Here is a 27,698-nt window from a genome sequence, read left to right as displayed (position 1 = left end):
GCAGGGCATGTAATGTTTCAGTGAACGGTGTTATTCTGGAGCAGAGGGATCAGAGCCAGCAGAGGATGGAAGAACGCCTTTTCCATTTCCTTCTGAGAAAATCTGACGGAGACAGAGCAGAGTGTGTGTCGGATGGTGAGGAGCTGCCAACAGGCTGCTGTTGACACCCTGTGTACCAGCTCTTACTGGTGTTTCCAGAAACCTTCACTCAACCAGTTAGACATCAGTTACAACTAGAAGAGTGGACTCTGTATTCATTTATCCTCATTAGCTCTCATATCAATGGTACCAGCTAGTTGTCCTGGGGCCTGAAATCCGTCATATACATATTTTATGCAACATACCATTTGTGTTATGCAAAGTTCAACTCATGTTCACCTCTAATTGTTTTACATTAGGAAAGCGGTCATAGAAATGTTCTTAACATTACATTTCTTGTTCATTCACTTCACCATCCTTTTTAATGAACTAGTCTTAGAATTAGAATTAGCCTCAAGGGCTATCACCGCCGAGCAAGAACAAAACAATGTACATTACTAACACTGAGCTATTGATCAGCTGCATAAGTGATGCATTGTTAAATGAGAATTTGCTGTAGGTTTGATGTGTGTAAACTGGGCAACTATTCCGAGTAATTAAGCCACGATAAGTTAAGGCACGAGACTTTGGGCGAGGTAACCAGACGCCACCCTCTGGGGATTACCAGTATATAGAAGTCTATGAGAAAATGACCCTCTACTCCTCATGATTTATTACCTCAGTAAACATTGTAAACATGAGTTTTTTATTTACAGGTTATCTTTACATACAATTTACTAACACATTAGTAAATTGTATGTAAAGATAACCTGTGCCCCCCCCCCTCACACTTACAGGCACGCAGTACTATTTTGGCTCCATTGCGGGTGTCATTCCATGTGTTTTTCCGAGAGGACGCTCTGTCCATGCTCTGATGGGAAACAATATCCTCACTTTTCCCTCTTGTTCTCCACCATTCGTCTTTTCTCTGCTCTGCTCTGCTCACACGCGCACACACAGTCAAACACATACAGATGGACGCACATGCAGAGTCACACACAAGGTCACACACACACACACACACACACACACACACACACACAAGGAAACACACACACAAACACGCACACACAGAGAATGGTCTCCTTGGCTCCCCAGGTACTTTGTGGCTTGAATGCCTCCAGACAGAACAAATACTGCAGACCCAGACTCACATGCACACACACATTCACATGCACCAGACTCGAATGCTGATCAAAACGTTCTCATATTCACTGAGAACTCTGTCCCAGAATCAGAATCTAAACCCAGTTGTCATAATTCATTTTCCTTCCTTGTCATTTGCTTTTCCCGCAGTTCTTGTCAGTCTTTTTGTGTGTTTTATCCCCATGGTACAAGCAAACATGTTGCCACCAAATGTTGTGGGTTCAACTGTAACCAAGGGCTGACAGAAGGGAGAAGGAAGAAGTGAGGTAGGGAAGATTATGGAGGAGGTCTGGGGTCTGGGATGTGGGCAGCGTTTGAAGAAGAGGAATGTATCAGACAGCAGTAAACATCGGCGGGAGCTTGAAAACACACACGCACATGCACCTAAAGTTCCATGCAGCTCCCGAGGGTTTCATTGGGAATTCAAGACCGCTTGTCACCATTCTGATCAAACAGGTAAGTGCCAGTCTGTTGTTGGTTGATACTCTGCTTCCATTTCCTCTCTTCTGCAAGGCAGGCAAAACCGGAAAAGTTCAAATCTATACTGTGTGTCTGTTTAATTACGGTTGGTTTGATGAGGCGAGATTGCATAACATTGCTCATCTCTTGGAAACCTTTTTAGCACGTACTGGAAGACTGCAAAATTGAAAACATGCCGATAGTCAAACTTCCTGATGAGGCAAACCTTTCTCACTAACTTGTTGTGTCATACTGAGAGTCTGTGTTTGTCTGCAAGTGTGTGTTTGTGTGGACAGCTTTGTGGGTATTACCGTAATCATATACAGCTGTACATGCAGGGAAAAATAATGTTTTCCTCCCCCTCATACTCAGAAGTTAGAAGTACGTGTGCAAAAGGCAGCCATCACACCTCACACTGACCTATTTTTCATCTTGATTTTCAGAGCCCAAGGTTTGCATCATTTCTTAAAGGAGCATCCCAGCAAAGTGGGGGTTTTGTGAGAGACAGGATATTGATTACCGGTAAGAGTCTGAACAACAGGATCACTAAAGTCATTACAATTCATCCTGAGGTGGACATGGTCATCTGTACTCAATTTGTTGACAATTCATGTGGTAGATTTCAATATATTCGATTGGATAAGTATAAACTTTGACCTGCTGGGGGCACTATAAGTAAAGTCATGAGATCAACCAGGTCATTTGGATTCATCCTCAGTGAAATGTGAATGTCGAGCTAACAGTTGTTAATATTAAAAATGAAAACCCTTATTCTCGTAATGCAGCTCGATAGAGCCAAAAAAGACATGATACAACTCCCACAGCCTTCAAGCTCATCGTGACATGTTCAGTAAATTGACTCTGACATGTAAAAATTGCTTTGTCTTTCTGTTTCTGTTTAATTTGCAGGGTCACATATCTCACCAGCTGTCTCTATGGCTCTGCTGTGTTGTGCTGCGTTGCTGCTGCTGTGTGTTTTCGACTCTGCCTTAGCGACTGTTGTAGTTGACGTAGACTATGGAGGTTTTCCTCTGTTGATTAATCGCCTGCTGGGTGAGCCCAGTGTGATGAGCCTGCAGGGACGGATGGACGCGGCCTGGTTTCGAGCCAACAACCCCCAGGCCTGCCCTCAACAGTGTGACTGCCCCATCCACTGGCCCACGGCGCTCTACTGTGACCACAGAGGTCTGGCAGAAACCCCTGACCGCCTGCCGGACCGAACTCAGTACCTGTTTCTTCAGGTAGAACAAACACTGACACGGGAACTGAGCGCATGTTGTCTTTACAACGGTCTGCTATTAACCCACTGTGGTTTTTCAGTTCTTGTTCACATTGTACACTTCCCACAGTGGCTGACCTCCACTGCACTATACTGTATATGTTTTATCCAAACTGTAAAAGTATGAAAAGTCAAAATCGTTTTTTTCCTTTTGTTCCCAGGACAACAACATCTCGTCCTTGTCCTCCTCTTTTCTGACCAACATTACCGCTCTACGCTGGCTCATCCTGGACCACAATCAGCTGCAGGATCTGGTCTCGCTGCAGAACCAGACCCAGCTGAGCTACTTTTTTGCCAACCACAACCACCTTAGATCAGTGCCAAGCACTCTACCAACTGGACTCAAGCAGCTGCGACTGGCCCACAACCGAATCAGAAGCATCAGCCCTGGAGCTTTCCAGAACCTGCACAACTTGACACTGCTGCTGCTGCAGGGAAACAGACTGCAAATCATCACAGAGAGAGAATTCAAAGGTAGAGTAATGTGTCATTTCCTTTCTTTACACATGCAGAATCTATTGGGGTGGAAAGTGAGAGAGTCCTGCTTTTACGTACCTGTTCACATTGTGCAAAAAACAACAATACAGTTGACATACATATCGTACATTTTCATGTTTTTCCCTTTGTTGCTGGCTACAAGTGTCCATTTTACCTCAGTGGTTATTAGTGGTGGGAGTCAAGCAGCTGTTTAATTCAACAGTGATCTGATTTAATTTCAAATATGTAACGCGTCACAACATCTCACACTGTCATAATTCAATTTGATACTTCCAAATGTAAAACAGTTCTACAAATCAAAAGTAAGCAAATAAAACACAATTTAAAAGCCTGTGAAGAACAACTTTTCTTCAAGGCAAAGCATAAGAACACGTCAGTTTGCTGTGTGCAGTCAGTACTAATATTTCAATGAATGCATTTTGATGTGTCAATGATTACTACTGTAACTAACATGCTAGCTGTTACAAGTACCTGAACCATTTACTGTACGTGTTAAGATGACAGTTTTAAAATATTTGCCCTGTGATGAAGGTCAATTTGTTTTTGTAATCGTAATTGTTTGGCCCTGAGACTGTTCAGAACAGTCTGATTAACATTGAACATTGCTGGCATTTAACATTGACAATGTTAACACATTCTATACGTCGTACAAATTTGTCAGTATTAATATTTAGTGTGTGTGTGGGGTTTTTTTCCCCTCGTCTTGCAGGTCTGTTCCGTCTGAACCTGCTGGACCTCGGTGGGAATTTGTTCTCAGGTGTCCCCAGACATTTACCCCCTTCTGTCCAGCAGCTCTATATGTCCGAGAACACTCTCTCTGGACTGGGTGAAGATAATTTTGGGGGATTTCTCAACCTTAAGTATCTTCGTCTAAGTCGCTGTGGTCTGCAGAGCAGCGACGTCCACCAGCAGGCCTTCAACTTCTCCAGCTTGGTGGAACTGGACCTTTCTTATAACAGACTTAAAACCATTCCCACGGTCCCCACCACCCTGCAGTACCTCTACCTGGAGGCCAATGAAATACAAGGTGAGGTGTATACATACAAAGAAAACATGCACAGACACACAGGCACAAAAGGTAGTCAACTTTCTCACTGACTTCATGTCTGTGAAATGTTAATTTCCTACACATGTGCACACATTCCTCCAGTTTACAAGTCAACAAAACACTCATTTCTTGTGACAACAAGGTAAGGTATGAGTGAGTTATGTGGTTGAACACCTGGAGAGGTCTGACACCTTAACCATATCGTGAGGGAGAGGAAGAAATGCGGAAAAAGCGACTGGGACAGGAGAGAAACCCGCACAGCCCCAGAGGCCTCCAACACAGCCGGCCTTCAGCACTGCATATACGGACTCTGGATTGGGGTTGGGCAGCTAGCAGGCGAGGCGAGGCGAGTCAGATGTGGAAGGAGAGAGAGAATAAAGGGAGGGGAGGGACGAATCAGAGACATGGAAAGACAAGAAGCCAGAGGAGGGTGGAGGAGAGGGAATATTGAGGGGAAAGTATGTTAGCAGAGAAGCGAGGAGAGTGGTATGAAAACATCTGTGCTGGATCCAGAGGTAAGAGTGCCAGATGAGCCAGAAGCACATGCTGTTCCCCTCTTCATGGTATCCTCTTTCCTCTCTCTCTCTCTCTGCTGTCTGCTTCCCATCGCTCTGGCCTTTTTTTGGCCAATAGGATTCGAATAACATTGCAGCAGATACGTAGCCTTTTTGACTCACATGACCATCCTTCAGCAATGAACTGGCATGCTTTTTTTTTTGGCTCATGGGCTCTGGCAAAGTGAAAGTATGTTCTCGATCTGTGAAGCAGCAGACAAAGGGGCTGTGTACCATGCGGGACAGACAGACGGCAAAACACTTTTACAACAACACACACCTCATCGTCTAGCTAGCAGCACGAGTGCTACCGCGGTTCTTGTCTGCCAAAGCCTACAGTCTGGGCCGAGGGAGCCTCTACGACTGAAATGAAGTGAGAAAGCAAAAGAGGGCATTGTGGTTTCCTCATCCTCCGTTTTCACCACAGCACCTGCAAGACTTTCAGGAAATGAAAGCTCTGTGAGCAGAAGTGAGACATTTGCAGGTCGTACAGACCCTCTGTAAGGCAAATGTCATGATGGGATTAAAGCGTTTCATTTTAGTCGTTTATCAAAAATATATAATGAACACCACATGGTACATGATGTGAAATCAAAGCTGCCTTCACTGGTTTAGTATCTACAGCGCTTTGACATGACGGCATTAAGCAGATGGCTGTCACTTTGGTGAATAATGAGTTCATAACAATGAAATATGGTCTGTATATGTTTTAAAATTCCTGTCTGTCTTCTGTCTGTTCACCGCAGAGTTCAATGTGACCAGTTTCTGCAGAGAGTGGGGACCTCTTTCCTACTCCAGGATGAAGATTCTACGATTGGAGGGAAATAAAATGTCCTACCAACAGCTGCCATCTGACTGGATCTTTTGCCTGCGAGTGCTTGAAAGTATTTACATGTGATCCACTCTCTGAATATGCAACAACATAGGGCAACTGTATGTCAGTGGCCAACTTCATCGAGAAAGAAAACGTGACTCAGCCTAAGATTTTTATTCTGCTAGCCAACTCGTCATTAGTGAAGTCAAACACCTCAGCCTGCATCTACAGCTTTAAGACTCGAATGCATTATGTGCTTAAGATGTAGATACACAGCCAGGCACTGAAAGGAAAACCTACCTTCAAAAGATGCCAAAGCTTGAATGTGCACTAATCCAGTGTTGTTTTATCATAATGCCAAAAGCCCTGATCCAAACATTTCTCATACTCCTTTGAGTCTCTCTCTCATTACATTTTTTCCAAGTTTTTCCTCACCAGGGTTAAACATCTGTGTGTTATTACCCAATAGGAACTGTGACAAAACCTCTAATTTGTAGAGAATAATGTGCTCTGGTTAAACTGAGTTATGTAAAGGAAACATGTATGAATGGCAAAATTCAGTAGCTTTGTCATGAAAGAGTCTGACTCAGTTATCTGCACAGTGTTCAACAGCCACAGCAATCCACAAATGGAATATAAAAATGTTCTGACAAAACGATTGAAAATCTTAACATTTAATAATGAAGCCCTTTTTTGCAAAATATTGTTACATTAAACTTTGATTTGAAAAGTTGTTGTCTATCATCCTTTACCTGCCTGCCTACCTGTGAGCGCACTTCCCGTGCACTCATTGCACGTCTCCGGAGTCTTCCACAAGCTGCTATCTTGCCAGCTGTGAGTACTAACAACGGCCACGTTTGTTATTGACATTCACAATGATTATTTTGGGGTAGTGTCTTTGGAGGGAGACCTGAACGAACGGGCTGTCAGTTTTGCCTGCATGGTGACTTTCTTGCCACATTTAGCCACTTTTGGAGCTAGTGCTGCTAGCTCCTTTATTGGAAAGGAGTTGGCAACACTGGGCTGAGTTTTTCTGTTGAATACACCCTTTTTAATGTCAAATGTAATCATCCAAAATATTTACGATAGAAAACAAGAGTATTTGACACGTTACCAACCTCTTAAGGGAAGATTATCTTCTTCATCCTCATCATCAGGGAGACTTACAATAGATAATGTTAGATTAAACCTTATTGCCATACAGTTCTTTGCAGTATATATCTATATTATGTACAGTACAAACAAGTTGCTATCTAAAATGCATATAAACAAGCCATTATTCACCGTCAAATATGGTCAGAGTTAAATTCAGGGAATGGAAGGAGCAAATACAGACGGGACAGATGTGCCAGCAGCAGATGTTTCAGTACTGTGCCATTTTTATTACCCTGACATTTGACTTTAACGGTGCATTAAAGGATTTGTATCTTGGTTGACTTACAGTGTGTGTGTAACATTTCTGTATTTAGTTTTTCAAGCCGTATTTTGCCTCTCACAGTTTATTCTGTTGACGGAAGCGACCTGACTGACTCTGGAGAGACGCACATTTCTCTGTGACAACAAATATTGACAACAACTAATGATGGGAGTTAAAAGTAGTTTCACTGACAGAAATTGTGGTTGCTTGGTTTTTTGTCAAAAACCTGCAAACAGAATCCAACTCACTTTTTATCAATTGTGTTGATCACACCTTTCAGTGCTGACGTGTGTGAGTGTTTGATTTTAAAAAAACTTGAAAAGATAAACATGTGTGTGTGTGTGTGTGTGTGTGTGTGTGTGTGTGTGTGCGTGCGTGCGTGCGTGCGTGCGTGCGTGTGTGAGAGAAGGGCTTGGTCACAGTTGTTGTTGATGCAGCTGTGTGCTTCAGGCCATGTCCACACTAATACGTTTCCAAACTCATATATTTTGCGTGACGACGCGTCTTTTAAATGCTGGTCTGGTTCGACCTGCTCTATGTCTGGACTCACATATACAGAGTCACTCACACATAGTTCCTTTCAGGGACGGGGATTCACCATAAAAGTTTATGTACGGTTGTTCCAATGACGACCAGCTGGCAGTCCGTTGGGTACATATGAAGTCATGATGAGTCATGGTTATAAGATGTTAATAAGGGAGCTTTAGCACCCGGGTAGGCTTTTCTTTTCTTTTTTACCTTTGGACAGAGCCAGGCTAGTTGTTTTCCCATGTTTCCAGTCTTTATGCTAAGCTAAGCTAACTGGCTATAACATCATATAAAGCACAGGTATGACAGAGGTATCAATTTCACTTTCGCCAACAAATTGAAAGAGCATATTATTAACTACTCTGTGACCTTTTATGGAGGTCAGTGCGACATAAAAATAACGATTTAACTGGTTAATGTTCTGACCATTGTCTTTTATGGCTACTGGCATGTTCTCCTTTATAAATGTGATATTTATAAAGGAGAACATGAATGGTGATAGTCCTGATGGGCAGGTGGCACCTTCCGTGGTAGCCCTGCCATCAGGGTATGAATGGGTGAATGACATGTAGCGTTAAAGCGCTCTGAGTGGTCGGTAGACTAGAAAAGCGCAAGTACAAGTCCATCCATTTACTATCCATCAGCTACTGTTCATGACAAACTCTATTTTGCTCTCTATTTTCATTTGTTTTACTGGACTTTGTTACGTCGTCCTCGTACGCGTAAACCCGACTCCTGCGGCATTCTTCCTTTTCAGAGACATACAAAGTACAGTGATGAAATATGAGAAACAGATATAGCAGCAGTAACAATATTGATCAATAAATGAAAACACATTTGAAATATTGTGCAGTACACAATCGGTATTGGTGAACCCTCATTAGTGTCTCCCAACAAATTGAGACGACACAGATGTAGGTTTTCAGGCGCTGAAGGTCCAGAAGGGACATGAGATCCCAGTGGACAGAACAACTGACTCAATAAACCGCAAGGCATTGAGGTGTTCATTGTCTTTAACAGCAGATAGCTAATGAAATGTTTTCTACAGAATTCAACAGAAACATTTTCCTCATCAGAAGATGAGCGGGCGGTATGTTTATTCACAAGGGGCTTCTGGTTTAACAGTCACTGAGAAATTTAGCAGTCCGATGACGAGTGTGCACACTGACTTGACTGACGAAAAACCTGACATTAGAGTGAAACATTCGTTTTTACTTTCGCCACTCTGTCCCATTAATCTGATGGGCAGAGACCTGATGTGCGCTTATGGCATCTGTTTGACATCATCCCCTGACGGACTGAAAGTGACATTGTCGGTTACGCGCCGCTGACACTGCTCGTACCTCACTCAGTCTCTTTGATCCTCCTCGGACAAAAGTCCTCTCATCTCTCTGCAGCGCGATACGTGCGTTATCACACATGTCTCCTAGACATGCCGAACGTAACTTGTTTTCCTCCTCATGTAGGCACGGAAGCACCCAAGGCACCGCTCCCATCCACCGCCTTATGCGAACATGAAATGTTAACATATTGTGCACAACTGTCCTCTGCTCTATCTAACATGAGACAACAGGTGGCAGCTGCCCTCCCGAGGCCAGCGGAGGGACCGCTCCACAAGCGGAAACCCGGTGACTTCGTAGTGGTGAAAGATTTCAGACGGAAGAACTGGAGAGCACAACGCTGGTTGGGCCCGTTCCAGATCCTCCTCATCACCCACACGGCAGTAAAGGTAGCTGAGAGAGCAACAAAAGTCCACGCGTCACACTGCAAAAGGTTCCAGACCCAGGAGAAGCTTCAGGTGAGCACAACACCTGCATCAAGTGCCAGCCAACGGGCACCACCGAAAGAACCAAAGGTGCCATCGAAGGAGAACAAGCAGTGATTCACGGACGGGATCACAACGGGCAGTGGCCGACAGACACGTCGTGTTCTGTGCTAACTGTCTACAACTCATCAATACCACGAGGAAGAAAAGGACAACAACCCGCTACCCAGGACAACCTCAACGTGTTCCTGAGAAGCAGGGCTCGAAACGGAGCACACCCAGGCCTTTCATCATGAAGCATGATCTAGCTAGGAACAGACCTCTCAAGACAGAGGCAGAATAGTCCTCTGGGGTCTGTTGAGACAAAGGCAGTCGACCCTTTGTGCTCTAGTTAGTCTGGTTACATTTTTTTATTATGTTTAATTGTGGTTATGGTATAACCAAAAGAGTGGAGTGTAATGGTAAAAAATGTTTTAACCTCCTCATGATATTTTCTGTGAGACATATTGCTGTTTAGAAAGTTCATTTGTACGGGCGTCTGGATGTCTGAACACATTGACCTATTTGGTCTAGGACAAAGGTCACTTTTCTATCTTAGTCGGGACAAGCAGCCGACGTGTTCTTTCTCTATATCAACTGATTCTTGTTAGACTAAACATTTCTGCCATCTGTCTTGGGTGTGTTATCCGTTCCTCTCTGCCGGCCGGTATAAATGCCTTGTTTTGATTCTGTGTCATTTAGAGCATATTCACAGTTCACTGCAATACGTGGTGGTGTTTTGTGTTCTCTGTTTGCAAACATTAAATAATAATGAAACTTTGATCATTCATCAAGACTCTGTTTTTATGTTAGACACTTTGGATAAAACCAACTTCACTCCTGAACTTGTTAAGGAAATATTCCACAACACTTCCAGGCTCACTGATTTGGTCAGCTAAAAGGATCTAAATATAGCGGAACAATGCAAAATGGATCGAAAGAATTATAATAAAATATGTTGAAACTGGTAGACAACAATCTCATCTTAAAAAGAGCAGCTTCAATTTGTTTATTATGGTGAAGTATTTCTAATCTGGTTTCAACCCTCATTCCTCTCCTCTGAACTAAACTCTGCCTTGGAAACCATCAGTCAAAACAAACTGCACTGAATGTCCCTGCAGTGTCATAACAGCAACACAGAGGAGCTCAGGACCTCTCGCATATCACATCCCTCTGCACACAGACTCTCCATGAGCACAACATAATCTACGGATATGAACTGGTCCAACCACCAAAAGTTATTTTGAATCTCATTCTAATTGTATCCACTGCTGTCTACGGTCTGTATTAGCACTACTGATATTTGGAGATGGTTCTTGATTTATTCTCTAATTGGAAAAACTGAATTGACACTGGTTAAAATAGAGACAGATTTAGAAGTCTGGGACCTTATGAGAGACTTGGTGTTGTGTATTGTGTCATGTCAGCTTTTAATACTTCTTTATATTTTAACAACTGAAAATATATCTTAGTTCAATGTGAAAGGGGTTGCTGAACCCACAGAGAGTTATGACCTGACGCTACAGTTGCTCTCAGCTCTACGGAGCATTTTAGCACGTTTTCAGCAAGCTGTTTTGTTTTTACGGTCAGTAACGGTCCAAAGGTCTTTTAATAGTTTTAAATGCTGCATTACAGTAAAGTGATGTCATTTTCTGGACTTACCAGACTGTTTTAGCTGTTTTATTACTTGTCTTTGCCCACTTGTTCTACAACACTTAGGATTATTGACAAAAATCTCATTGTGTAAATATTTTGTGGAAGCATCAATGGTCAACTCTACAATATCCTTGCAATATCTATACAGAGGTAGTTGGTCTAAAATATTATGTTTGATATCCTCCATATCACTCAGCCCTAACACCAGCGTGTATTAATGATTGATGCAATAATAATGTCATTTGTGAAATCATAAAGTGATTTTTGAGACAATACGTATTTGCATGAAACTTTTCAAGCACAAACATATGAAAGACTGCTGAGATTTGCAAGAGGATATAGTGGGTGGGGCCCACAGAATTTAGAATATATAAACAGTGGATGCTGTATCGAAGGTTGTCGGTAAATGTTGGGGAGAATATTAGAATTCCTCTGGCTGAAGATCATGCGCGTCTCCGTTAAACTAACAGTTCAATCGTGCAGTTTTCTCTGTAGATGACAGAACAGGCTGTTCCCTGAACGCTCTCAGATTATTATACACACCAAGTCATGTTGGGCTGGAGCCTGCACCCGCCTCGTTCTCTCCATCCGTTTGGAAAACATCTGCTGCAGTATGTAATAGCAGTGAGGACTGCTGTTTAAAGAGTTTCTGCAGTTCTTCATCAACAGGATGAACCGAGCCATGAAAAACAGAGCAATAACATCCAACCGCCTCTGACCAGCGTCTTTGAACGCTGCAGACTGAACAGTTACATTCCACAGCCCATGTGACTCTTTTCACATGCAAAACCAAACCACATAGTTCAAACTTCTAACGCCAGCTAATAAATACAGAAGTAAAACACAATATATATGAATGCATTGCTTGGATGGCGGATACATGCAAAGTGTGCGCAAAATGATGGATACATCATGAGTTGATGGGCACAGGCTGCACGGGGAGGCACCATATTACATGTGTGCTAGACCTCAATGTCAGGCAGAAAACGCTCTTTAAAGATGCCATTGTGGCTTGTGTCCTGCAACAACTTGAAAGGGAAAATGTAGGTGATTGTAAGTAGAATTAATCAGTTGGAAGATTAAAGTAGATATGATTTTTTTTCAGGCAGATGTGATTTTTTTCAAGCAATTTTTTAAGCCGTAAGAAAAAAACAAACAGGTGCACCTCATTAAGCAAACACACAAGTCAAAGCTCAGGTCATGAAAAGTCTATCTTACTCCAGCGCTTCCTGTCAATATACGAATTGACAATGCATCTTTTCTGTCTGAAAAGTCGGGCAGCTCAGGCAAAGTTTATCTTTGCAAAGATTTGTCAGTCAATGATAAAAACATGACAATAGAGTCAAATAAGTTTCATCAATGATTTAATTTGTTGAACAGTGTCTCAAATGATTAGATTATATTATACAGCTGTATTTTTTTAAATCCTGGTACCTCAGATTATACAGAAATATTGTTTTTTTTTGCATTACAATGATTTGCAACTGTGAAACAAACTAAAACGTTGGCTTCTTACATCACGACTGTCTCTTCTCTCTATGAGCAGGTGGAGCTGTAAGAGCTGAAGAACGCAAGCTTGGCCACTCAAAGGTTTTTAATACAACATTTTAAAGAAACTTGCATGAGTAACTTACTTTATTTGGGTATAACTTGCCATCATCTTGTCCGAATGATACTGCCTGTTCAATAAATTAGCAGCACTGGTGATTGTTGCTGTTTCTCTGTCTCTCACTAATATGGCTCAGACACGCACTGTATTGCCTCCTTTGTTGTTTGGGTTCCTGGTTGGAAGCTCATTGTGTTTGTATTAAATGGCCTGTCCACTTCATGTGCTGCCCACCTCTGTAGACTGAGACCTGTCACATTTAATGTCAGCACAATGCCAGACAGTAGCTGGATACCAACAATTTGTAGCAGACCACATCATTGAGACAATCACCTTTGTTTTAAATTAAAGTTCATTCAATTTAACTTATCTGTTTTGAATTCATTTATAATGATGGTATATTGTTAATGTAATTTATTCAACAATATAACAAATCATGGGGCGTTGCTGTTAATTAGCAGCTATTTCCAATGACGTCACTCCTGCATAGCAGCACAAAATAAAAACTTTTACAGAGAAATGAGGTCGCTGCAGTTGATCAGAGGAGGTGAGTCATTGAATAGGATTCTTGCACCCGTTCTTAAATGGTAGCGGAGAAGATGAGAAAGCAACAACCCAAAAAAGTGCCGTATTTGTTGTAATGACCCGTTTCTCTCTGTGTCCTACAGTATTTGTTGACGTAACCTTCCTTTCCTTGTTGGGACCAGTCTTGTCCAGATGTTCGGCCGAGCTGAGGTCAATAACCAAACCCTGTTGACTGAGTGAAGAGGAGTGGGGTTAGGTGAAGAAAAAAAGCGAGGGAAAGTGGGAGAAGGAGGCACACGCATGTACATGTGAGTTTGAAACTGTTCACATATGTTCGCATCATTATCCTTCAGCTGCAGCTCACTCTTGCAGGACACCAAACACATGTCCACCTCGAAACCCCCAGTGACACAAACACACACACACACACACACACACTTTAATCACACAGCCCCACTTCCTGAAAGGCCCTCCACTACTCCCATGCTTTAGCTGGACCTCAGTAATCAGACTTTTTGAGTTTACTGATGCTGGAGTAGAAGAAAGCCCCTCCTGGGTATTCAACTGACACAGAAGAGCTGCTGGCAAATCAGCTGAAGGATGCTGCTAATGAAAAGCACATGACTGAGTATGAGTGCAGTCATCTAAAACAATAGCGGGTGGGTGGGAGACTGAAAAGACATGAAATTACAGTTAGGCTTTTCCTAACAGAGATTCAGTGTTCACAGCATTTCTGAAAGACTTTTGATATAGAAACAAATGCTTGTGCATACACACAAATATGCAAACATGACCATGAACCCTGGTCTATTTGAGAAAAACAATATCATGCTGTGCTGCAACAGAGCAGAGATGATGACAAACTGTGACACAGTTCAGACACATGAAAGCCCTGAGCCGAGCGAAGGAGGAGAAAGAACCACTGTGACCTTCCAAGGCAAAAAAAAAGCCAGGGCACAAACCCAACAGGCAGGCTTGTCCACCATTTGTTTTGAGTGCAAAGGAGAGAGAGGGAGAAAGAGGGAGAGAAGGAGGGGAGGGACAGAGAGAAACAGAGGAAGAGGGAGAGAGAAGGAGGGGAAGGAAAAGAGTGAGAGAAGCAGAGAGAAGAAAAGACACAAAACTTGTGACTTGACAAAAGAGGGCAGGTACCAGAGGCAGGTAAGAAACTGTATTTGTTGTTTCCATGGGGGGCTGTTTCAGGCGGATCCAGATCAATAAGAGAATAATCCAGTCAGGAGTGTGTTTGTGTGTGAAACAGAGCCAGAACGACCACTGTGTATGTTTGAGGACTAAGAGTGGAATCCTGGCAGCTGAGCCATGCTACTGTGTTGCTGGTGAAACGCTGTGCCAGACAGAGTGGTACTCTTTTCTCCACTCCTGCAAAACTCACTTTGATTTCAGCTTTTTATGTCGGGGTGTGTGAGGACAGCTGCTGCTGCAGGGAAGTTTGAATATGAAGAGAGTGAGGAAATGTCACTCTTTTTGAAAACTCATTGCTGCTCACTTTGTGCTGATGGAGGAGAATCTATGATTTTTCATCAGATGGATCCTCAAGTTGTTTCAACATTATTTCGATTTTAGATTTTGCAGGAACGCCCCACCCACCAGAGGACATGTTTTGGCAATCTTGTAACACTAATGCAGAGTATCTGCTGCTGAGGGTTTCATAAGGAGGGCAAATACTTTTGTAACTGTCACTTTTCCAGGGCATGTGTATCAAACAATTTTAACATCAGGTCCATCTTTAAGTTAAGGTGGACTTAACGACCGATAACTAAAGTAAGTTTTACGTACAGATGATTCTTAAATAGTCAGAAGATGCAGTTTTTATGAAGTCACTTTTATTGTCATTTATGTTATTTGGAGATTTTTGTAAATGTGTTGTTTAATTTTAGGGGCGACCGTGGCTTACTGGGTAGAGCGGGTTGTCCGCCAACCGAAAGGTCACCAGTTCGATCCTCGGCTGCACCGCGTCCTGTGTCGAAGTGTCCCTGAGCAAGACACTGTACCCCTAACTGCTCCCCGGGTGCCTGTCATTGGCAGCCCACTGCTCCCTACATATACAGGGATGGGTCAAATGCAGAGAATAATTTCCCCACTGTGGGACTAATAAAGGAATGTTTCTTCTTCTTCTTTCTTCTTAACCGCAGATATCTGAGTCAGATCACTGGATTCAGATGTGTGTGACGTGGCGCTTCTTACAAAACAGTGATCATTTTCAGTTTAACAGAATGACGGCGCCTGTTCTGACAGCGAAAGGGAAACAAATGAATTGGAAAGGGCTCACCATCAAGGACTTTGTTGTAACAAAGAGCTTTGTTCAACAGCAACTCCAGTTGAATGAGAATTATGGCTTTTTAAAAAGTCTTCTGATACACATGGACATCTCAAGAGGACTTTCACCTAGTGATCATACTCGCAGTATTAAAATGTATCTATACTGTGCAAAAATAGCTGTTGATCAAAGATATCGACTGTAACTTAATGACATCTTGGTCTTGGTTGTTAAAAAGACACTTTCAATCATGAGAAAGTAAATCTGTTTCATTTTGAGTGATGGCTGATCCTAATGTTCATGGACATTTTTGGAATAATATACATTTTAGATTGAAAAACTGATTCGTAGACGGGTTTCAAAATGCATTTCGACCCTGGAAACATCAGTTGAAAACATTCCCACCAATAGGTCCATTTAGCAGCTGCTCTGGAGCTTTCGATCATGTCACAGGAGTTTGCCAATTTGTCTTTTTGATTCTACAAAAGTCCATGACAACTGGACAAACCACATCTGCTGGACACCGACTAAATGGACCTTGCATGTGTGACCTGCTGTTTTTAAAAGGAGGATCCAATTAAATATAACCATATTTTGTGGGGTTTAAAGTCAAAATGAAGTCGTCAATAATTGCTAGGGATGAATTCGTTATCAGATCTGCTTTTTAAGGTCCCAAATAACAAATCAATGAGTCAGCCATCTCTGACTTTGCCTCTGTAGTTGTTTGCCAGACTACTGATCTTGACAACAGCAACACGAGGGCAAGGAGAGCTGGTTCTGGTGTTGAGCGAGGGGCTGGGAGGCTCTGGAGGCTCTGGGTGGCTGAGAGGGAAGAGGTAGGGCGGTGCCAGGGAACACCGTCAGAGAAAAGTTCAGATTTGTTTTTCCAGGCAGAACAGATTATACCTCTGAGCCTCATTCCTGCCCCGTGATTCATATATTATGTTTATCAATTTGGCCGGCGGCTTGCCTAACTGGTGCAAAGTGTTTGGAAGCGAATGGTGAATTCATGCCTTTTTACAGCTGTGTGGTGATTATTTTTTGTTTATTTACACCGATTTCATTGGAAACATCTGTTGGACACTTTTTGTTTTTCATTCATCAACTAAAATCAAACTCCTTAATCTAAACAGCTAACAATCTTCGACAAAATCTGTTTTTACAACATGAATTGTTCTCTAAAAAGATACCATTCAAATACATGGCAGTTTGAACCTAACTATACTACATCTGCTTGCAACAGTTTTGCATTTACAAAGGTTTAAAGGATGCATATTGCTTCCATCAGAGTCGTATTGGGGTTCAGCACTGTTTCCTTTGGACCTCTCAAAGAGCCTGAACCTCCACATCTCTCCCTCTGGACCAGTGCTGACAATAGAGCCTTTATCCAAAAACATTCCTTTCCTCTCCCTCATAATGACTAATTTCCTGTACCAGTATCTTCCCCTCCTCCTTTTGGGATTTGATCAAATTAAACAACTCACTGCTTTCTTTCCTTCTCACTCTCGTCCACTTGTATTACCAAGCCACAAACCCCCCCCATCTTAACATTTATATGAACTGGAATGACATATCAATCCATGTCACTTTGACATTATGATTGATTCACATACTTTTCTTAGTCAGGACACTGCAAAGTTAGTCTGAAAACTTAAACCAGACAACTCTTAGTGTTCAAACTGAAGTCAGCAACATTTCCATTGGGTTGCAATATTTGTTCAAAAGTCAGGCATTTTGATCATTTCGGTTAACAATACTACAGTCTCAGTGTTTTCATGGCTTAGATCCAAACCTGCTCTATGTTTGTCTAGATACCAGTTGAAATTGGACTATTTTTGCTGCAAATAATATCCTTTCAGAATAGGAACAAGCTGAAGTCAAATAAACAATTGCTTACTGAAGCATTCAGAGTAATCAGAGATCTGCACTGAGCCTCTACATTGCTGCTAATCAGGAAGCAGGTTGATACACACTTGAGAGGCAGCACTGTCCCAGAGCTGCCACACAGAGCAAGAAACAAAAGACAGGACTAATCTGCATGATGTTAAACTTTCTGTGTGTGAAAATGACAGGTTGTGTGTTGTGTGGAGGCTTCTCTCTCTCTCTCTCTCTCTCTCTCTCTCTCTCTCTCTCTCTCTTAATCCATGTAACTGTAAATACAGTTGAGTCTACAAATCAGCTGCCTCTGTTTCATTCTCTGTCATAGGACGATGAAGGCCGGCGTGGGACTCTTCTCTGCATTGGCTCTGTTCCTACTGATGGGGGCAGTGTTCACCCAGAGAACTCGGCCAAAGAAGCCCACCAAGAAGCCTTTTGTCCCCCAGCCTGCTGTAGCGGCAGAGCCAGAGCCCCAGGAGCCGACAGACTTCCCCCCTCCCATCCTGGGCCCACCTTCCATCTTTCCTGACTGCCCCCGAGAGTGTACATGCTCCCAGAGCTATCCCAATGCTCTCTACTGTGAGAACCGCAACATCCGTGCGATCCCCGTCATCCCACCTAGAACCCACTACTTGTACCTGCAGAACAACTACATCTCGGAAGTGACGGCAGAGTCGTTCGTCAACGCCACTGAGATCCGCTGGGTTAATTTGGCAAATAACCGCATTCACCGAATAGACAAAAAGGTCATAAAGTTTCCTCAATTAATAGTCGTAAATTGAAATTGACACAAAACCATCTAAATATGTGTTCTCTGCATCGATCTCTTGTGCAGGTGTTTGAGAAGATCCCAGCACTGCTATACCTCTATGTGCAACGTAACCACCTGAAAGAGGTCCCTTCCGGTCTCCCAGCAAGTCTAGAACAACTCCGCCTCAGTAGAAATCGTATTTCTAAGATCCCTGCTGGTGCTTTCAACAAGATGGGTAACCTGACGCTGCTCGACCTGTACTACAACCAGGTAAACCTCCGTTTAAAAGTACCTTTGTGAGCTTATACTCTGCGGTTCAGGTATGAGCAGGGTCAGTGACCTGTATGCACTTCTGGAGCAAATATGAATGTATGATGACTTTTCTTTCAGTTGAGTGACAGTGACCTGGAAAAGAACACATTTAAGGACCTAAAGAGCCTCATGCAGCTCAATCTGGCTCACAACGTCCTGAAAAAGATGCCTGCTGGCATACCTAATAGCCTCATACAGCTTTTCCTGGACAGGAACCGTATAGAAGGCGTCCCAAAGCAAGTACACAGTGCCCACGTTGTCACATAGCTAATGAACACACATGCATACATGCACTGCATGCTTTATCAAACGCTGGTTGGATTACATTCTTACAGTTGTTCTTCTCATCGTTGTTCAGAGACTACTTCAAAGGCTTGGACCACCTTGCGTTTGTGAGGCTGAACTACAACCAGCTGAGTGATAAAGGACTTCCTAAGGCTGTGTTCAACGTTACCACCCTGCTGGACCTGCAACTGGCTCACAACCAGATCACTTCTGTTCCTCTCTTCAACGCTCATCTGGAGCACCTGCACCTAAACCACAACGCCATCGAGAGTAAGTGATCTCAGCAGCAATCCGCACCATCTTGAAGGGGCTCAATACGGAATTCAGAGCATATCTATTGCCTGTTGAGGCAATGTTCTCTTCAGAGGAAATGCAACTTCATTCTCTGTTCAGGTAGACATTATATATTTACGTTGTAAATAGTTTGCTGCTAAAGTAACGCTCTGAATCCCGTAAAAAGAACCTTCGCGTATTCGTGAGAGGTTTGTCAATGTCTATGGGACACACGGCATGTGATAGCCTCATGGCTGTGTCTCAGGAGGTCGAGCAGCTCATCGGCTAATCGGCAGTTCCATCTGGTAAGTTTAACATCTGGATTTATAATGCTGTTCATTTTCATAAAAGCTTTTAAGATCAATTATTTGAAGTTTGTTTAAAGATATATATAAGTACTGCTTTTGGACCAATAAAGGATTATCTCATCTTATTTTAAGATGATTCACATTCAAATGTGTTTCTGTTTATCACTAAGAAATAGGTCTGAAGCATTGAGGTTGAAACGTTTTGGGGTATAAATAGTTCCAATGGCATCTCAGAGTACAGATAGTAGTAAGCATATGCTGAATACGTGTTATTAAGATCCTTGGAAACTCTTCTACCCTGTAAGGGATCCCTGGCCCCAAAAGGTTTGGGAACCCCTGAACTAGACTGATAAGGGAGTAAGTTTGCTGCCCTAACAGGTGAAACAAAACTAACAGAAGTGTAAGAGCTGTCAATCAAACTCACTTTGCACAATCCTACACAGTCCTGAGAAGAAGTCTAATCGGGTAGATGAAGTGAAAAGCACTGTGGGGGCCGCACCAAACAAAGGCAATCTTGTTCTGATTTTGATTTCACTCCAATGACTCTGTTCACTATCCACAAGATCTTTCCAACAAGAAACATATCAAACAAACACCAGGAAGACTTATCAAGCTCTGATTGACATCAAATTTTAGCAAAACAAATATTTTCACATCTGGAATTGTTTTTAATGAGTCAGCTGTCTTGAACTGCCCCATAAACCCCATTAACCAAGTGTATTAATGTGGCCTAATCAAACCTAACTGTAATCTTAAATTACTTCACTTTACAAATCATTGTGTGTAATGTGAAAGACGTCACTTACCAGGATGAACCCACAGAGAATTATTACAGGACTCAGGTCCTAAGAAGCTTTGTGTCTTCTTTCACCCTGTCAAGCAAAAAGAGCTTTTAAAAAAACAATGCACACTGTGTGCGTCACCAAAGACTGAAAGTCAGTTACCATGAAGTTGAACATCTAGCAAACTAAAGACACAGTTATTTTTCTGAGGAGTCAGTGGAGACTACAACAGGGCTAAAAAGAGAGGATTGAATATTGCACTTAGATTTCTCAGGTGGCCAGAAACACGACTCCAAATGAATGCTAATGTCAATCGACAGACAAGTGTTTGCTTATAGGTCCGCTTTTTGGAGCTGTTTCTGTAACCAAGTGTCCAAAACACTAATAATCAACCTTCTGTATTTGCTTAAACATTTATTTATTTCATATATAGATTGAGCCCTGACCTTACCTGAAGCTGAGTCATTTGATAGTATTTTGAGCAGCTTCATTTGATTGTTAGTTGATGTCTACTTGTAAACATTTTGTTTTTGGAGAGTAAACAAGCACTCTGTATAGCTTTGTCTGTCGAAATATGAAGAACGTATGATGATCATGAGCTGACACACTGTTGTGAACTGTTTCTACACATTGTTTACAGTCAGAATGACGACAAGTGAAGTAAATGAGTTGTTATTAATCATAATAACGACGACATAGTGACAAAATTCAATTGATCCAGATGATCTAGACTTTTTTGTGAGCTAGTCATATTATCTTGAAGTGGGATAGACAAGATTTACTTCATGAAAATGTTTTCTTAACATCTTGGAATAGCTCACGTTTACCTTCCTATTTGAGCCAGGAAACGGCTTTTCAGGCAGCTCCTTTCAGAGTACTTCCGTGTCTACACTACAGCGGAATACGTTTTTGGCTGACTGGTGCCACTGAGCATCGCCTCAGGCGTGCAGAGTCAACAGAAGTTTTAAATCATTCTTCAGCAGTTAATCCGAATGTGAGGCCTTTCCAGCATTGGAGAACTCGACTTTCATGACTGTGTGTTTTCCCGGCAGGCATCAATGGCACACAGATCTGTCCATACAGCCTGCAGGCCGACCTGAGCGATCTCAGTCTGGTCCCCAGACTAAGGTACGTCACATTACGTCACAACTTGGCACTCAACAATACAAACCGGTGCAGCGGCACCCTTTGACAGGAAATAAACCCAGAACAAGCTAATGATGTCAGGAACAAGTTAGCTTTACAAAGCAGTTGTCATTGGGATGACATGTTTGGCACATATTCTGTTGTGTCAGGTACCTGCGTTTGGACGGAAATCACCTGAGCCCCCCCATCCCTCTGGACGTCATCATGTGCTTCAGACACCTTTACTCCATTGTCATTTAGGAGAACCCTGCCAAAGGGCCTGAGGTTACGCACGCATGCACACACACGCACAACACACTTACAGTATACACACACAAATACACACAGTGTGCACTGTATGCAAACTGGAATAAAGGCAAAGCATGCTCAGTGAGAAACAAGGTATATCCAACCGTACATAGGCCGAGTGTGGAACTGCGTTATTGAAAGAGGCACAAATAAAGCTTTGATAGTTCAACTTACATTGTTGACAGATGTTACATTTTAGTCATTTTTTGTTTATAGTAATACAGTGCAAAAATAAAACTAGAATGAGTAAAGCCAGAAAATGCAGGTACATTGACAGACATACTCCACATATGGAGGGTAGTTATGTTTACCAGCAGATGTGACCAGAGTAGAGCTGCAAACAAGGACAGGAACCAGACCTGCAGTGGATGTCGCAAGAACCAGTTTAAAACACAACTACCATGTAGTTGAGACTGTCCCAAATGTGCCTGTGATTTTCAAGGTACTCCATGTAAAAATGTCGTTTTATTCTTTTCATTCTTAGTCCTCTGTATATTATTCTTCTGTAAAAAGAAGCTTTGTACAAATAATGGAAAATAAAACTCTTTTCTTTGATCATTTGATTGCATTTGATTATTTCAGATCTTCTCACCCTCTCCTTATGCTCCTCTGAGTCATCGATGGACACCAACACAAGTCATTTTTTGGTAAATTAGGTTTGCAAAACGGAGGAATGCCCTGCGATAGTCTGGCGACCTGTCCAGGTTGTACCCTGCCTTCATCCAACGTGATTGACCTTCTAGTGAACCCAATCTTTTGAATTCTTTGTTTAACTGATACCAACTACAAGCACCTCCTAAAAGGGTCGCAAAAAATAACTTGCAGGATTATTGTACTGTACTGCACTGCGAGGCGTCACTGTTACTTTGTCCACTGCTGAGTTGCAGCATTAGCCTGTTTCTCTCAGGACAGTCACATGTGGTTCCTGTAAAAGAGACTCAATCTCAGAAAAATACAACATACTTTGTATGAAAGTAGCAAAATTGTGTCACATAAAGAGAAGTATGTTGAAGCAGTGCCACAGACTTGTGAATTGGATCATTAGAATGTGTTCCATGTTCAAAGTGCTTTGTGAGGACATCTAGTGGTTAGCGAGCACAAAGCATTCCTGACCTGGGAAGTTTTGCCAAATATTTTTACGACCTCCTAGAACGGAATCTAGGGTTTTCCGTTGTACCTCCTTGCTTATGATTCTTTCCACCACTTGTCATCAAAAGTTAACATGGCCTAGTAAGCGGGTGAGCAGGTCCGTCCGGTAGGTGTTTCCGATCAGGGTTTGTCTGACAGGAGTGAGGTCACAGCCTGTGAGAGCGCTCCTAGGCGGAAACGGGTATGGGTATGTGCTGGAGGAGGTTTTAGTTCCAGTATGACGTACAACATTTGAGAACATACATGGTGATTGGTCAGAGGTCTATGAGAACGCAAAAACAAATTGTTATTGGTGCAAAACACACCCATCGTTCACACCAAAACAATCATTACATTTGAATTGGGCGTTGGCCAAATGATGCAGTGCGTACTTTTTAACACGTCTGAATAAATGAGTGATGCGGAGGAATGATGACACTCTAAGACTCAACAAATGATGACATCACTCACAGCAAAGTGGTTTCTCTACAATGAACACACTGCACATCAAGGAGGAAATCTTTGATCTTTTCCCTTTCTGCCATTCAGGTAGTTCCTCTAATTGCGGCATACTTCCTCCTCCTGTAAAACAATTAGTGTGCAAGTACATGTGCAGGTGCATGAGTGTGTATGTGTCTGTGCAAGTGATGCAGTACCTGGTAAAAATCCCCCTTACACCACTATAAAAGGAGGCAGGATGGAGACACAGGGCACATCTCTCCCAGGACTCTTCCTCTGAGTATCACACACACAGGTGAGTAAACACAAGTGGTGCTGGTTTGGGGTCATGGCGGTGGGCATTGAAACCTGAAATGAGAAGCTTTTCTCGATTTTGTAATTTATTTTTATTATAAATTGAGTAGCAAGACAAGACAAAACAATACATCACCTACAACTTGTGATGGCCATTTGGTTTTACTATTTTTCGACGTTTTATAGACTTGATTGATCAGAAATATGCTGCCATATGATAAACATGCCTTGCCTTAACAGAATAGTCAATCATTTAAGTAATCCCCATGATCTGTACCGACATATAATAATTTATCTGGCGATATTTTAACGAACAACGTGTTTCTGTCAGCTCTCCCACCAGACAACCACGATGATGAAGATGCTGCTCGGCTGCTCTTTCTGCCTGCTCCTCCTCAGCTGTCTGAGTGAACTTGGGGAAAGCCGAACCCTGAGCTTGGCCAGCTGCTCCGTCAATGTTCACATGCACGAACTGCGGAAATACTACACTGACATACGATCAGAGGCGGTGAGTTTAATGCACACACTTTCTCAAAACAACAGACAGAAATATGAATATTAGAAATCAACAAACGCAGCAGCCTGATCCAGCATAGCAGGCAGACACAGGCAGACACATCAAACACGGTTTATGACATCTCGAAGTGGAGATATATTCTCATTTGTTCTTTGTGGTCTCTGCATTCCAGATGGAAAGAGACAGTGCAATCGGAGTGAAACTTCTGGACAAATCATTGATAACGCATGTTCAGGTGAGTCTTTTTCACCATGTAGTGCTGGTGTGATTTCTATCCTAATTTCCTGTTTCAGATTTTTGAATATTTCTGTATCCTGATCCTTAGACTGATGAAGTTTTAGAAACAGTATACGAGTATGTAGCTGCTGTAATCTGACCTTCGTGTGTCTCTATCAGGATGGTCAGACGTGCTGTTTCCTGCGTCTTGTGCTGCGCTTCTACGTTGAGAGAGTGTTCAGCAACTATGCCTCTTCTCAGCCACAGCAGCGACGCTGCTCCAGCGCTCTGGCCAACGCTTTTGTGACCATCAGAAAAGATATACATAAATGTGTAAGTTCAATAACTCTTTCCAATGGAAAAAAGTGCTTGAATTAAAAATAGCAATACGTTGTATTCATAATTGTGCCTTCTGTGCAGCACTGCCAATGTGAAGAGGACACACAGCATAAGATCGACTCCCTGCATGCTGAGTTTAACACGGTAGGTTCCTGAATAACATCTCACTGGGCACAGACATTCACACAGTTATCTGCAGAGGGTAATATCCAATTTTTCAAACGACGTCTTGGTTGGTTTTCAGTCTGGTCTACAGTTATCTTAAATATATTATGTATCACTTGCTAATATCTTAAAAGAAAAAGATGTGGCAACAATAAAGCCACCAAACAACTCAATATGAATATTTAGTTCTGTATGTTACTAAACATGTAACACAGTGCACTCTTGAAGCTCAACGGGGTAACAAATACTTTGGCAGATTTCATTTCAAAACAGTTTTATAAAAATCTATTAAAAACAAAAAAGGAAACAGTTTTCAAACAGAAAATAGTTTCATATATGTATAATAGTGTTGTTACAGTTATGCTCATCATTAAATCCACTGTTCTCTCTGTCGTTTCTCCTTTTCTTTCCATTGAGCAGCTAGACATAAACCAGGCTGCACAGAAGGCCGTGGGAGAACTGGACACAGTGCTGGGGTGGCTGGAGGGACTCAGCGCATGATCAGACAGAAACTCAGCAAAACCCCAAAGTGGCTGCTGTTGATGAGTCCTCAAGCTCGTCAAAGATGTGAACTCCTGACCCGGCATTACTTGTACGCAGAGTGAGGGATTGTTCATTTCCCTTCTCTGCCATTGTACCCTATTCCTCATTTTTGTACTTGAATTAATTTAATATGCATATTCATCCACTAACTTGTGGGCTGTTTTTTTATATATATATTTATAAATAACATGACATAATATGTATTGATATTTATCAGCAATAGAAATTTGTTATGCTGTTGTATGTGTGCTTCTACTGTAATGTAAGGTCATTAAGCAGACTAAAGATATCGTTTTGTTGCTATATTTATTTTTATTTTAAGAGCGGTTTAATTTAAATTTTAATAAAAAAAATACTCTCACCTACTGACTTTGAGTGTTTCCTTTCAACACAAAGATGTGTTGTTCTGTGGCACTTTGTGTTACAAGTGCTGTACAAATAAAGTCGGATTGATTGATTGACACGTGAACGGATGCTTTAAGAAGGGCCTATCTGCAGTCTCACAAACTACACGACACGCCCACTCTACTGCGTGACACGACCAATGTACCACACAAGAGGCCCCCTAAAATAACCTCGGGATTCACGTACTTATTTGAGCCACAAACCATGTTGTTTTTCCTGAACCTTACCAAGCAGTTTTTGTGCTGATAACTAGCGAAGTAGTTTTGTCTTAGTGAACTGCGACTGTTTCAACGGGCGTGTCACGTGGTACATGTGTCCCGCACAGGCGGCAACCTCCGGTTCTGAAGAGTGAAGCCGATGGCTAAAGTGTCTTAAACTTGCATTCTATCAAATGACCAGCAGGGGGAGACTCCCCCGGTTGCAAAAAGAAGTGCGATTGTTTGGAAGTCTGTTGAGAAAATGCCTGTACTTCTCACTTGATTCATTACCTCAGTAAACATTGTAAACATGAGTTTGTCTTCTTCAATACAGCATGATTTTGATGAAAAAAAAGAAAAAGTCATAGAATGGTATGATATGAAAATGGCATGTGTTTGTAAATATGTTATGCTATTCTTCCGAACTACTATACTATCCACTTTTTTTACCTTTTTTCGACACACTAAACTGTGACTTTTTCATGGCATTTTAAAACATATTATACAATGAATATTTTTGACACATTATACGATAACCTTTCTAACAATACGATCATTTTAAAATATATTTTGACAACATACTTTACCATTTTTTATCACTTTTTCGACATATTATAAAATGACTTTTTTCGACACACTGTAGCTTTTTTACTCTTGACTTTTACGTGACATTCTATACTATGACGTCTTTATGACAGTTTTAAGGCATATAGGACGATACCTTTGTATGACATTTTTGCAGCATGCATATCATTTGTACGGCTTTTTTATTACATACAATACATTATTTATTTATTTTCTTACTCATCTACAGCATACTTATGCCATTTTTATGGTATACTGTATTCTGACTTTTTATGACATGCCATATCAATTCAATTGATTTATATCATGTCAAGTCACAACAGGCTCTGGAGCCAATCCCAGCTGACAATGTGTGAGGGAAGGGTACACCCTGGGCAGGTCGCCAGGCTATCACAGGGCTGAAACATAGAGACAACCATTCACGCGCACTTATACGGGCCATTTATGGTCCGCGATTAACCCAAGCTGCATGTCTGTGGACAGTGGGAGGAAGCTGGAGAACCCGGAGAAATCCCACACTGGCACAGGCACAACATGCAAACTCAACACAAAGGGCCCTCTTAATTGTATACATACGTGTGTAAATGTATGATAAATGCACTCAGCTCTGTGCATAGTGTGTAGTCGGTTTGTTTGAGTAATCACTCACTGTAAATTAACATTCTCACAGTAGACTGCAGAGGGTGCTAAGGAGTAAAACCCGCAGAGCATTTCATTTCACTTTGATAATGATAATCTCATTGGTTTTAAGCATTTATTGTCATTTGATGTCCTATTCACGAACATTTTTGTTGGCAGTATCTTATTTTATCATCAATAAATTATATTACAAAAGACCGGCACAAATATAGTCACCACATCCATTGGGATTTGTTTTGGTGTCCAAAGCGTCCTCCAAGTTATTATTCTCCTCAGAGATCATATGAATATATATATATATATATATATATATATATATATATATATATATATATATATATATATATATATATATATATATATATATATATATATATATGTGTTTTATGTGTTTTCTGAGGAAATTGTTTTCTGGAAATTATTAATAATCTAGAAGCTAGGTTTTCATTCAATTACATGTTGCTATTTTCTATATATTATTTTGTAATCTAATGAATT

General features: G+C 41.8%; 3 protein-coding genes across 4 annotated transcripts; all 3 read left to right on the top strand.

Annotated features, from left to right (window-relative positions):
* The first annotated feature begins 1,142 nt into the window (after positions 1-1,142).
* LOC306775826 (lumican) lies at positions 1,143-6,560 on the top strand. Its single transcript, XM_079266359.1, has 6 exons — positions 1,143-1,680; positions 2,127-2,205; positions 2,593-2,924; positions 3,124-3,436; positions 4,170-4,487; positions 5,809-6,560. The coding sequence occupies exons 1-6, from the start codon at positions 1,552-1,554 to the stop codon at positions 5,958-5,960; spliced, it is 1,323 nt and encodes a 440-aa protein (XP_079122485.1). The 5' UTR covers positions 1,143-1,551; the 3' UTR covers positions 5,961-6,560.
* Positions 6,561-14,420: 7,860 nt separating this feature from the next.
* prelp (proline/arginine-rich end leucine-rich repeat protein) lies at positions 14,421-22,731 on the top strand. Of its 2 annotated transcripts, none has more exons than XM_079297202.1 (7): positions 14,421-14,573; positions 17,897-18,314; positions 18,404-18,589; positions 18,710-18,867; positions 18,990-19,186; positions 21,332-21,407; positions 22,296-22,731. In XM_079297202.1, the coding sequence occupies exons 2-7, from the start codon at positions 17,901-17,903 to the stop codon at positions 22,324-22,326; spliced, it is 1,062 nt and encodes a 353-aa protein (XP_079153328.1). In that variant the 5' UTR covers positions 14,421-14,573; positions 17,897-17,900; the 3' UTR covers positions 22,327-22,731. The 2 variants fall into 2 exon arrangements, with proteins under 2 accessions (XP_079153328.1, XP_079153327.1); XM_079297201.1 differs by lacking the exon at positions 22,296-22,731 and adding an exon at positions 21,575-22,268.
* Positions 22,732-22,852: 121 nt separating this feature from the next.
* Positions 22,853-25,730, top strand: il19l (interleukin 19 like). Its single transcript, XM_079297204.1, has 5 exons — positions 22,853-24,102; positions 24,284-24,346; positions 24,508-24,660; positions 24,748-24,810; positions 25,252-25,730. Exons 1-5 carry the CDS (start codon positions 23,947-23,949, stop codon positions 25,330-25,332), a joined length of 516 nt encoding a protein of 171 aa, XP_079153330.1. The 5' UTR covers positions 22,853-23,946; the 3' UTR covers positions 25,333-25,730.
* The last annotated feature ends 1,968 nt before the right edge of the window (positions 25,731-27,698 follow it).

This window comes from Melanostigma gelatinosum (genome assembly GCF_949748355.1).
Source record: "Melanostigma gelatinosum genome assembly, chromosome: 3".
Classification (NCBI taxonomy): Eukaryota; Metazoa; Chordata; class Actinopteri; order Perciformes; family Zoarcidae; genus Melanostigma; species Melanostigma gelatinosum.
Note: the sequence above shows the minus strand (reverse complement) of the source record. Positions and strands in the feature narration are given on the sequence as shown.